Genomic DNA, 13,206 nt, shown 5'->3' on the forward strand with positions numbered 1-13,206 from the left:
CAAGCATTAAATCAGCAAGACAATTGAAAATGAACTAGCATGACAATCAGGATTGTCATACCGATTGTCATGCTAGGCCATATTCAATTGTCACACCGAAAGTTACTCTAGGAGGATGATTGTCTTGCTAGTTCATTCTGATTGTCATGCTAGTTCATTCAGATTGTCTTGCTAGTTCATTCAATTGTCTCACCGAAAGTCTTGCCAGCTATAGGATTGTCATGCCAAGTCAATTCTATTGGTTTGTTGATTTAAATAGAAGCAGAGAAGCAGCATATCATTTTATCATACACACAAGTCAAGAACAAAAGAGCAGCCGCCTTGAAATATAAAATCATCTTCTCTGCAGAAATTCAAGATCAATTTCTAGTTTGTTAATGTTAAATCCAAACCACTAGAATTATTTATCTTGTTCTTGTGTAACAATCTAGCGGATCAAAATCCCTAGAACTTAATCTCAAATCGCATTTAGCATTTGATTCTAATTATTGCAAAAATAGAAAAAGTTCATGTCGAATTTATTCTAGATTTGTAATAATTGATTTGAGATTAATACCTTGTAATCGATACAGTTGTTGTAACACGTTTCAAGTTTAATAATATTTTTATTTAACTTGAATTTTGTTTCACATTTTTTATTCCGCATTTTATTCGATTATTTGGTACTGTTTGTATTCAACCCCCCTTCTACAAACACATTGGGACCTAACAAGAGGACTTCCAAGATTTTGAAAAGTATATATACATATATGTTGAATATTTTGCGACTTGGTCGCGTTAAGATATCAAACTTGGTTCATTTTTACTTGACCAAGACTTTCATGAGTACTATGAGGATGCTCACATATTGTAAATCATTATACATATTATTTTGGTGGGCTTGTTGCTCACCCTTGCTTTCTTCTTTCATCACACAACAACATATAGACAAGATGAACAGGACCAAGCTCCCAATTCGTGAGCAGATAGGAAACGTTCCGCAGTTTCCTGTAGGCGTTGATGCCGTTGTAGCTGAGGTAGGAACTACCAATAAGGTAGGCTTTCAACTTTTGATGTACCAGACTTATGTATACTTATGAATCGTAATAATGGCAAAGAATATGTAAATTTATTCAGAAACCCTTTTGAGGTGTAATGGCTTATAATTGTGGAATAAAATGACTTGTGTTATTTTTGGATATTCATCTCTGAGACTATAACTTGTGGTGTGTGTGTATATTGTGGGGTCACAATACGCAGTAGTTGGTTGATTATTAAGATTAAGTATTATTAAGGGAAATGGAACTGGTGACAACCCGGATCCCCGACCCTGGATTTGGGGGTGTTACAACTTCATAAGGGAACATTTGGATGAAGGTACAGTGGAATTGCACTTTGTTCCAACAGATCAACAACTAGCATATATCTTCACAAAACCACTGTGTGAAGCTACTTTTACAAGATTGGTAAGTGAACTTGGAATGGTTTCAGGTTCTTTCTCTAAGTCTGCTTAGTTTATGTTCTGTTTCATCAGATTTTATGATCAGTATTTACAGATATTACTATCTTTGTGTATTCTGTGCTTAATTGAAAAAATCTTAAGTACTGATTGTTGTCTGATGTGAATTTCTACACTCTGATAGTGATATGAATGTTTCTATGACTATTCAATCCAATGAGGATAACTAATTTAGATGCAGACCTAGTAGTCTTTAATATACTAAATATCCCATGTTGGAAGTAATTATTTATGTGGAAATTTTTTAACACAAGCAAATTCTGATATTGAGCTTAGTTAAGTTTACTTTGTCTATCATATTACTAAGTCAAAAATTAGAATAATGTTTCTTATCTGTTAAGTTCTGATGTTAGTAAATCTGGTGAATGTACTAAGTGTTGATAAGCCTCACTTATCAAAAGAAAAAGAAATAAAAAAGAAATAAAAATCATGTACTCCTTTGAGATCTAGAGTAAAAATGTGGAAGGAAAGACCCAAGTGCATTGCCGGTATTAAGTAATATGCATCAGAAAAACAAAATAAATATTTTCTTAGTGACTTTTCACACTCTATGATTACTGGAGAAATACTCTGATAATAGCATAAATTCCGATAAGCAGTCGTGACTCACTTACACTGAGAAGCCACTGTAAAATGGAATTTCAAAAGATGCATAAAATGAGCACAAAATAGTTGAGGTGGATTCATGCATGAACTCATTCTAAAGTAGACTTCAGAATCATGACAGATTTTGAGCAAAGTTCTTAGTTATGCCTTATTTCTAAGATATACTGAAGTGAATCAGACTTTAATCTTTATCTGATATTTAGCTTACTGCACACGCATACACTCCATATGAATGATGAAAATTAATGTGGTGATAAATGTTGTTTTAGATGAACGTTTAAGTGTCAGTTGCATAAATTCTGAGGACAAGTAATGATGGAAGTTCTGATGATTAAGTTCTGAAGAAATGAAATCAGAATTTGTGTGAAGAATTACAGAAATAGGCATTTCCTTGCCTCTCTCATTTTCTCTCAAACTCATTTTTTTACTCATAAAAAACATGGTTCATTTCAACTTAGTTCTGAACTATGACACTTTCACTATCGAGCTGAGGTGTACTGAATGGCAGCAGGAATGGCATGTCACTGCCATTCTTGATGAAATCTGGGACTCAGTTCCCCAAGAGGTTCTCACAGACCTCTTGTTCTTCTATATGGACTATCATCGCCATCTTGAGCGTCTGGAAGAAGAAAGGAGAGAAGCTCTCCGACAGCAGGAGCGAATCATTCGTCTTGCTGTTCTCTTTGTTGAGAGTAGGAAGAAGAAATAATTGCAGCTATTTGTTTCTCTTCACTGTCAGCTTTGTCTGGCTTCTTAGCTTAGGAGTAAAGCTGTTGATGTTAGGATTTGTAGCTTAGGACAATCTTGTAATTTTAAGCATGTAATTTAAATTTCATGAAATGTATTTGCTCAATATATTAATGGAATTTTATATTTATGCAAGATTTTGTCTTTAAGTCGTTTGATATTCTGATAACATTTTAAATCCTGATACTAACCATATTCTGATGACCTTTTTAGCCCTGATACAAATCAAGTTCTGATTCTGACGTGGCAGTATTTGTTTACTTGGTTTATTAATGGTCATTCTCTCATTGGTCATATTTTTACAGAATATTGGTAAAGCAGTAATAAAAATTTATTAAGTGGGAACATTTTTAAAATTTAAAATAAAACTGAACGACCTTGATTAATGGGATTACTTGGTAAGTGGAACGGTTTTTCCTTGAAAAACTGCATGTGATAAGTAATGATTACTGAATACCCGTGCCCATTAATTATCTTTTACTGCTGCATGTCTGACAGGTGTCTCAACGGTTACTTTTTCTACTGTGTATAAGTAAAAGAGAGAAAAGATTGTAAAATCTTTTATTTACTTTCATATTTTATCTCTCTCTTTTTACTTTTATTCTCTCTCATCTACTGACGATTTCTCATACAACCATTCTATCAAACACCTAAAAGGCAATTTTCTTTCTCACGAATTCTCATGGCACCCAAGGACATAATTTTCGATGGAGCTACATTAGTTCTTAATAACTTCTCTGCTATTCTTAGCAAGTCATAAGCACCCTCTGAACTTCACTTCATTCAGGACTTTCTTGCTAGTTCTGATATTGGGTATGCTCTGACTGAACCCGAAGCAGTCTTTGGTACTCAAGTACTGGAGTTCTGGAGAAGCGGTGTATATGATGATGGTGGTGCTCAAGGGTCCCCAAGTATTATTTTTTCATCAGGGGAGGATGAGTATGTTGTGACATTGTCTACGGTTTGACAAGCACTGCAGCTACCTGAGAACTGTGTTTATTCTACTGTTGACGAGCCAGTTCTTCAAAACATGATGGCTAGTCTGGGATATGAGAGGACATTGGCAAAGCTGGGCCAGTTGAAGAGATCTTTCATAAGGAGGGAATGGAGTTTCTTCTTTGATTTCATAACCAAGGCTTTTGCAAACAAATGTTCCAATTTTGATGCAATTCCCATATTCAGCCAACAAATCGGGTATGCTCTCATAAATCAAACTGATTTTGACTATGCAAGTGTTGTCTTAGGTTTTATTAGGGACAGAATGAATGAAGATAGATCTACTGTTTATTTTGCTAGATTTTGTCAGCTTATCTATAGTTACTGTTGTGATAATAAGCCCTGAAATGCTAGTGAATTAATTTCATCATTCAGAATAGCTAAAAGAGCTTTTACTGACTTATTATCTACTGATAATAAGAAGGCTGTGTTAAGACCCCCTCTTAATTCCTTTATCTGTCAAACAAGCCTTAATAACCTATGATCCCGTTAAATACACTGCACTATATCCTGATGTCCAACCGTCTGCACCTCATCCATCAGCACCTACCACCTCTACTCAACCACCTCAAACTTCTCAACCTCAACCTTCAGATCCTACAGTGCAGCCTTCATCTTCCAAACCTAAGAGGACTAAGAAAGTATCTCAGACACAACAGAAGAGAAGGAGATTCATTCTGCGAGATGAATCAGATGCTGAGGAACAGGTTCCTGTATCAGAACCTGTTGTTCTAGAAGCTGAGAAGGTCTCTTCTCAGGAGGATGTTGATATTGGGAGTTCTAGGCCCCTAAAAAGGCTTAGAAAGCGTAATTCTGATGAAACAGCTCCTAAAGTCTCCTTAAAAGCTAAAAGATTCAAAACATTGGCAAAAAGGCCTGAAGCTTCTGGTAAAGGAATGGAAGCAGCAGCTAAGGAAAGGGGTCAGGAATCTTTGATCTCACAAGACCCTGTTGAAGCTCACAATTCTCCTAGTGCTGATCCAGACCTTCATGCAACTCATCACTCTCCACTATATGAGCCAGAAACTACTCAAATTCCCACACCTCCAGTATCTCCAGTAAATGATGATAACCAGGGGCCAAGTGATGAAATTGACATTCATAACTTGGAAGTGCCTCGGGTTTTGTATCTAGAAGCTCCACCAACTCATGTCACTCCATCAACAACACCAATTCCTGAGGTTGATTTTAATCCAGAATTACCTACAACACCTTCTCTGCATCTAGATACTGAAGATCAGATTTTAGGTGAGCATCAGAATATGGCTGTTGATCAGAACATAGTTGGAGATCAGCACTTAGAGGATGATGTTGAAGCCTCCATAGCCTCTCATACTGTTCTTTTATCAGAGGATGCTGAAGATGTTGACTCTGTAAGTTCTGATGCTGCACATGTTGGTGATACTGGTAATGCTGCTACAAATATAGATGTTGATGCAGTTGGTCCTTCTGGACATGCACCTCTACAAACTCCTTCAAAAGCTGAGATAGTCAAGAAGTTTGTTACAGGGGAAGCACCAGTCCCTTGGATTGAAACTCCTAGAGGACAGGAGTGGACTAAAGAATGGAACTCAGTCAGTTTTGTTCCTTCTGAAAAAATTCTTGCTCAGCACTTGGCAAAAGCTGATGAGATGCTAGTCAATGATGATTTCAAGACACAGCTAAGAGTTATTGCACTTAGTACAAGGCACCTTCAAGGTCAACACTCTGTAACTCAGGCCAAGGTGGACAAGATTCAAGAATCCTTGAATCAGCAAGATACAGTTGCCAAGCTGGACAAGAAGATGTTTTTCAAACCTACCTTTGACAGAATTGCCTACATTGAGAAAACCCAAAAAGAAGCAACAGTCTCAGATTGATGAAATTTTGAAAAATCAAGCTTCTCAGCAAGATCAACTCAATGAGATCCAATCCTCAGTGGAATTGCTTATCTCTCTTCTTTTACCTGCTGATGCGAAAAAGGGGGAGAAGGTAATTAAGTCCAAATGCAAACCTGTTAGGACACTGAAGAAAAGGGATGATGGTAATGACCCGGGAAACTCTGGAATGGGTGGAGGTCATGGTTAAGGTAAAGATCATTCATCAAGTAAAGCTGGAACTACAAGTCATAGAACAAGTTATGATACTGGGAGAAGAATAACTTCTGATACTGGTAAAAGGATAAGTTCTGATGAACTTTTGGAACTTGATGAAGAAATTTCAAGACAGTTATTTCTGAAAGAAAATCCAGGAATGAACTTTGAGAGTCTAAAGGAAGAAGAAGCTAGACTTAAGTTAGAAAAAGTCAACTCCAAATCTGAAGCTTCTGTTGTTGAAAAGAAACTTCCTACGGCTAACGGCATTGTGATAAAAGAAAGGAAAAATCCTGTGGCAACCAAGGTCAAATCACAATTGCAGATAGATCCAAGGTCCAAGGGCAAAGAAAAAGTTGGTAAACCTGTAAAGGTTTATGTGCCTCCTGTGGATGAAGAAATTTCTGATGAAGATGTTAATCTTACTCTGACTTCAAGGAAGATTTCTAAGACAACCTCTGACATGGCTCAAGTTGTTCAGAGTCAAGATATAGTTAGTTCTGATATAACTATGAAGCAAGCAAGCTCTGACATAGCTCAAGTTGGCTTGATATCAAAAGATAAGTCAAAGGAAACCTCTGACACTGCTCATGTTAAATCCTCAAAGTTACTCCTACCAGGATTCACTAAAGCCAAACAGACTCAATCTTTGAAGAATGCAGCAAGTGGTTTTGAAGCAAGAGTGGTTACTGAAAAGGAAGCAAGAGATAAATCTGGATTGGGTAGTGCTGATGAAAGAAGAGTGCAAAACACAACCAATGACCCAACTTCCTTAAGTGAACCAGGTGTTGGAGCAACTCCTGAAAGATTGAATCAACTTGAATCTATACAGATGGTTTACCATACCTTCTTGAAAGAACACATCTTGTTATATTTTATGACAGATAGAAGGGTTTATCATATAAGGGAAAATGCTATACCACTGAAGTATTTTGAGGAACTAGAACATGTTTTATTCTTACTTCAAGTAAAGGACAGATTAACAGAAAGTGCTGTAAATTATTTGAAGACTCAAATTCAGAGACAGAAAAAGCTTTATTCAGTGAAGTCTGACAGCACATACTGTCCCAAGTACAGAGATCAGAAGGGTGATATTGTTGATATGAAGCCTAATACTCAAAAGATCAGAACATATCTTGGTATTAAGGGACTTGAATTCAATCTAGAGTTTGACAAAGCCTATGTCATCAGACTAGATCAGGAGTTGAGAAAAGCAAAAATTAATGATCTCAGATATGCTATCTTCCAAACTGGTGAAGATACTGCAGAGCTTAAAGATGCTAAAAGGAGGATGATTGATGAACTCAGATATGCTGAGAGATGTTTGTTAAAGAACTATCTCAGAACAACTCCTAACATCGAAGAGATCAGAAAGTGAAGCCAAGTCAAGATCTACAACTGCTCAAATTCTGATGTGTGTACATACTAAAGTTGTTATCAGAAGTTAAAGTTGGTAAAGCTTTAAGGACTGTAAGTTGTAGTTATCTAGTCAAATTCTCATGCATTTGTACTTAATGTTTTTGACATCATCAAATATCTGTTAAACTTGTATATTATGCTAATTTACAAGTTGGGGGAGATTGTTAGCTATATTTGATAATGTCATGTCTAATATGATTTGTGTTCAGTTTTCAGTTCTTACTTAAACTAGACAAATCAGTACTTAACTGGATATCAGCACTTATACTGAAGACAGAACTTAAGTTATCAGTACTTAAGGTTCAGGAGATATTTATCAGGAGATAATATCAGGACTTAAAGAAGACTTTCAGATAAGGAAGGCGGCTGATTAAAAGGAAATAAGATCAAGACAAACGCAAGAAAAGATATGCATGAAGAAGGAATTCTATGAAGAATAGAATACTTGGAAGAAAAGATAACTGGTTGATATAGTTTAGGAAGCAGAATTATATTCCATATCAATTAGCGATTATCTTGTAACTGTGTAGTATATAAACACAGACATATGCTTTACACTATAAGTGTTATCATTATCGAGAATAATATTCATTGTAACCCTAGCAGCTCTCGTGATATTTGTTCATCACTGAGAGAGGACAGTTCTACATTGTAACAGAGTTTAATAAAGTTTGTTTTCTGTTACTTGTGTTCTTTGAATTCGATTTGATTGTGTTATACACTGTATTCAACCCCCCTTCTACAGTGTGTATGACCTAACACATTTCATCCAAATTGAAAATCAACCAAGAAATGACTAAATCATTACATCTAAACCATTGCTTATACTCAGGTGTAGTAATGTTTGAAATCTCTATTGTTCGGTTAACAAATCCTAATTTGTTCTTAGCTGGGAGTGTCAACATCATAGATCATTTCCAATTCTTAAAACCAGTTCCATTGAACTTGGCAGAAAAAAGCTGAGTTGATGAAGCATATGATGGATGGATATAGTAAACACTCGAAGGATCTAGGCTACTAGTTTGTGCAGATGCATTCGTCGTTGTCATGATGTACTAACAAATACTAATTTTCAAGAAAAAATCCCAGAATAATTTTATCAAACAGTTGATATGCAACACTAATAACGTAGAATTTTTGAAGAAATCTTGAAGAAATAACTTCAAATTGTGAAATATTGTTCAAAACTCAACGTATAACATCAATCAATAAGAAGCTATCAACAAAAACAAAATTGAATTCTATAGGGAAAAAAATCATCGAAAACACCTGAAAACTTTCATTGAAATTCTGGTAATCACAATTGAATCTGTTGTTTTCAATTAAGAATTTGTTTACATCAATGTATATATCGAGATAATCAAAGAAAAAATCTGAAATTTCTTTAAAAAGACGCAAATTAAAGTTATGTGCAGAATTTAGATCAGAACTAAAAAAGATAATGATAGAAGAGAAATGTCGATCATGAAGAACTGTAAAGGTGATGTTTAGAAAAGGAAAAGAAAAACGAACATAAAGAGCCTAATTCTGATACCATGAATATTTTAGTAAAGCTTCATTGAAATGAGAGAAGAAGATTGTGTGAAAAATTGATTCATTGATTAATAAATTTGTACAATAAACTGTTTACATACAAGCTCTGGCGGGAAAGTTACTTATAACTAACTTTATACTAATCTAACTTTTACTTCTAGGCTATACTAAGCTAATGTTGTGCTATAAAAATTAATATATTTTCTATTTACAAAAATTAATATCAAGTACTATCAATAGCAGCAACAAAAGTATGAGAAATTATTTAATTTAGAATTGGGTTATAATATTACATTGCCTTTTTATGTTTAAATAGTAGTAAAATAATATAATTATTTTTTATTTTCTAATTATATTAAAAAAATTCAATTGATTTTCAAGATCTTGTTTTTTTCTAATAAAAATATAATCTTGATCATCTATTGTTAAAAATATCATATCAATGGCTGAGATTATTTTGGGGTTACATGACCAAAATTTTAAATAAAAAGTCTTTTACGCTTATTATATATAAAGGATACAATTAAAAAATCATATAAAATTAAATATAATTCCCAAAAATGTATATGTTATTTTATAAAATCCAATTTTTTCTAAACATCATCAAATTTTAAAAGATGATCTAAAATCTTAATTACAATGTAAGATTTTTGAAAATAAATTTAAATTTTGATAAATATCTCATAAGATTTTAAAATCCTTATCGAGTATTTCGAAAATTTAAGAATAATAAATTACTTAAAATTTTAATCTAATAAAGTTGGATTTTTAAAAATCCAAAAAAACCACCATATGGCTAAAGGTTTAGGGTGTAAGAATGACAATTTTTACCGAACCGATGAATATTCAATTCATTCTAATTCGATCAATTTTTACCGAATCTGAATATTTTGCGTTTGGGTTCGGTTTTGAATTTGATTTTTAAACCCGAATTATTTTTACGGGGGATTTGGCTTTAAGGCATATATTTCGAATCCGGCCCAAAATCCGTGTTAATTTTTTTACATATATATATATGTAGTATTAGTATAATATACAACATAATATATTAATAATATTAATATTAAAAAGTATTATACTTTGTACTAATTATTAAATTAAAATCTAATGTAACTGAATTGTTATCGGTAAACATGTTTTGGGCCCATATGTCAAAATTATTGTCTTGTCTTGATGAATTCGGTTCGAATCAGATGATTTGGATTTTTGAAGCAGTCGTTGAAAAGGGGGGTGCAAAGCAGCAGTTGAGTTATGATGAAAATCACAAGAAATGCGGCGGCTGTAACAGCAACAGCCTCCGTAACTCTGGTGGCTTACTTTGTGGTGTGGAAATTATACAAGAAAAGTTGTTGTTGTTCCAGTAAAAAGAAGATAATAAAAAGAGGAATAATTGAAGCAGTCGGAAACACCCCTCTTATTAGAATCAACAGTCTTTCTCAAGCCACTGGTTGTGAGGTCAGCCGATTATTCTTGTTGTTGGTTGTTGTTGCTATTTCTGTATGTATGTATTTGTATTGTTGATTATTAATAATAATAATAATTGGTAGATTCTTGGGAAAGCTGAGTTTTTTAATCCAGGAGGAAGTGTCAAAGACAGGGTTGCTATCAAAATTATCCAGGAGGTGCCATTCTTTCTATGCCTCTTGATGTTTATCACCAGTATTACTATCTATCATACTATATGCCAACCGACTAATGACCTGCAAATTGTTTCTCTGGATGGCTATACATTTGAACCCTAAACCCTATATTAAATAGTACATTTGTTATTTTGCATCCCACCCATCTAATGTTTTTACGCCTGTTTAGGCTCTACAACTTGGTCTTCTACCTAAAGGTGGGATTGTTACTGAAGGAAGTGCCGGAAGCACTGCTATTAGTCTTGCTACAGTTGCTCCTGCTTATGGATGTAAATGTCATGTCGTTATCCCAGATGATGCTGCTGTTGAGAAAGTATTTAATAAATGCCTCTTAAACCTCTCTTTTTTCATCTGTGGTGTCATCTAAATTCCTACTATTCTATTTATCACCTAGCTCAGTCTCAAATACTGGAGGCCCTTGGAGCAACTGTTGAAAGGGTAAGGCCAGTATCAATTACGCACAAACACCACTATGTCAATATTGCAAAGAGAAGGGCATTGGAAGCAAATCACATTGCCATTGACCAAGAAATATTGAAACAAACAAATGGCAAATATGTAGCACAAATAAATGGTGCTATACCTAAAGGAGAAAAACAGTTTACATTTTTCTCAGCAGACTGCAAAGGTGGGTTCTTCGCAGATCAATTTGAGAATCTTGCAAACTTTAGGGCCCACTATGAGGGTACTGGCCCTGAAATTTGGAAACAGACTGGTGGGAACTTGCATTCTTTTGTTGCAGCTGCAGGCACAGGAGGGACGGTGGCCGGTGTTTCACGATTTTTGAAGGTTCCTTGCCTTTATAGTTACCCATTCTTCGCTTTTCTTTGGTGTTGCTAGTTTTGTAGTATAAACTTTTACATCTTCAACAGGAAAAAGATCCAAATATCAAGTGCTTCCTCATTGATCCTCCTGGTTCCGGGCTGTTTAACAAGGTAACAAGGGGAGTAATGTACACAACAGAGGAAGCTGAAGGACGGAGACTGAAGAACCCATTTGACACCATAACTGAAGGAATTGGGATCAATAGATTAACCGAGAATTTTAAAATGGCAGAACTTGATGGGGCTTTCCGTGGTACTGATATGGAAGCAGTTGAAATGTCCAGGTTAGTACTTGGTCTCTATATAAACCTCGCTTTATTGAAAATTATGGATACTTCCAACTTTAATTGTAACTTTAAAGTATCATTCATGGTTTCGCCAGTGACCACTTTATTTATCATTTCTTAGAAGTGCCAAGTATAGATCAGTCTCTTGCTAACTCAATAATGAAATTACAGTGACTTATTAATTGTCATTTTGTTAAGGTAATGTTATGGTCACTTCCACGAACACACTTTGCTGATTACATTTACAAACCCAATAATATACAACACAATATGAGCGTGGAAAATCCTTGAGAGGGTATTAAATGACAGTTCTGGATCACCTATATTGATTGTACAGCGAGTACGGAGTTGCTCTATCGATTGACCAATTTATATACGAACAGGCTCAACTATTCCTTATACACAACTATTCCTGTCTATTTAGAAGCCACAAATTAGTAACCTAGACCTACTTGTTGCCTAAGACCAACTTGATAACAAGATTTACCAAACTCCAAACAATTACCTAAACCATATGACTAGGACTTTGCCAAGTGATATAACATTGATACAGACGAATGATTATTATATTGAAAGATGAGATTTATTGTAATTTTCTACCAGGTAAAAGCAGTAATATATTTGTTTTTTGTTTTTGGATCTGCTGGTCTAATGCTGCTGCTCCTGACATTTAGGTTTCTGTTGAAAAACGATGGGCTATTTGTAGGTAGCTCTTCAGCTATGAACTGTGTTGGAGCAGTAAGAGTTGCACAATCCCTGGGTCCAGGCCACATTATTGTTACAATTTTGTGTGACAGCGGGATGAGACATCTGAGTAAATTTCACAATGCTAAATATCTATCTCAGCATGGCCTGACACCTACAGCTACTGGTTTAGAATTTCTTGGCCTTAGAAATTGACTTAATCATCAGATTCATTTGCCATGTCCGAAATATTTATTGAACATCTGAATGTTAAGTCACAAGTATTTTTTTTTATAGCATTCGTAGTATGAATGTTTAGAGGTTGTTGATAAATTTTAACCAAGTATTGAGTAAACATGGGAAGCATTCGTAAAGGTACTTTAAACAGTGGTGAAGCGCTGTTGACTGCATATCTCGAGTTGAGCTGAAGTTGAACACTGCTACTTGGCACTTGCTAGAAGAGCAGCGAATATAGAACATTTGAAAGAAGACTTGCAACTCTTGTGGCACTGATGTAAGCTATATCAGATATGGACTTCTAAAAATTGACAACTGACTTGAGAGGATCATCATGTCAAAGGTTCATATTTCTAACCAGTAGAAACTGCTAAAACGAATTATTCTTTTAGCACAACTTATTGTCATTTTCAATTTTTTAAGTTTAATAGAGTATCTTGGCATGGTGAATGCCCCTTTCAACTCTCTATAGAAAACGTTCCAATAAAAATAAATATATCATACTTAATTTTTAGTACATTAACATATAAAAGTATATTCCATTTATTACTCTATTATTAATCAAATAGTTCCCTGATTGCTTTGCTTTCACAGTATGATACAAACAATAACTCCTTTACAAAAATTGACCAAAATAACATATATTTTTTCCGTAAGAGTGTT

The 13,206-nt window shown here is 34.6% G+C and overlaps 1 protein-coding gene across 1 annotated transcript; it reads left to right on the top strand.

Moving 5' to 3' along the window:
- Positions 1-10,037: 10,037 nt before the first annotated feature.
- Positions 10,038-13,057, top strand: LOC141707956 (cysteine synthase 2). The gene is made up of 6 exons (XM_074511409.1): positions 10,038-10,326; positions 10,419-10,493; positions 10,681-10,824; positions 10,911-11,300; positions 11,384-11,619; positions 12,297-13,057. The coding sequence occupies exons 1-6, from the start codon at positions 10,123-10,125 to the stop codon at positions 12,520-12,522; spliced, it is 1,275 nt and encodes a 424-aa protein (XP_074367510.1). The 5' UTR covers positions 10,038-10,122; the 3' UTR covers positions 12,523-13,057.
- Positions 13,058-13,206: the final 149 nt, after the last annotated feature.

This window comes from Apium graveolens, chromosome 2 (genome assembly GCF_009905375.1).
Source record: "Apium graveolens cultivar Ventura chromosome 2, ASM990537v1, whole genome shotgun sequence".
NCBI lineage: Eukaryota > Viridiplantae > Streptophyta > Magnoliopsida > Apiales > Apiaceae > Apium > Apium graveolens.

Bases quoted from the DNA above. Each gene is read 5' to 3' on its own strand.
- LOC141707956 (XM_074511409.1), top strand. From the start codon at position 10,123: ATGATGAAAATCACAAGAAATGCGGCGGCTGTAACAGCAACAGCCTCC. The intron at 10,494-10,680 runs GTGCCATTCTTT...ACGCCTGTTTAG, and splicing joins CTATCAAAATTATCCAGGAG to GCTCTACAACTTGGTCTTCT. The intron at 11,301-11,383 runs GTTCCTTGCCTT...CATCTTCAACAG, and splicing joins GTGTTTCACGATTTTTGAAG to GAAAAAGATCCAAATATCAA.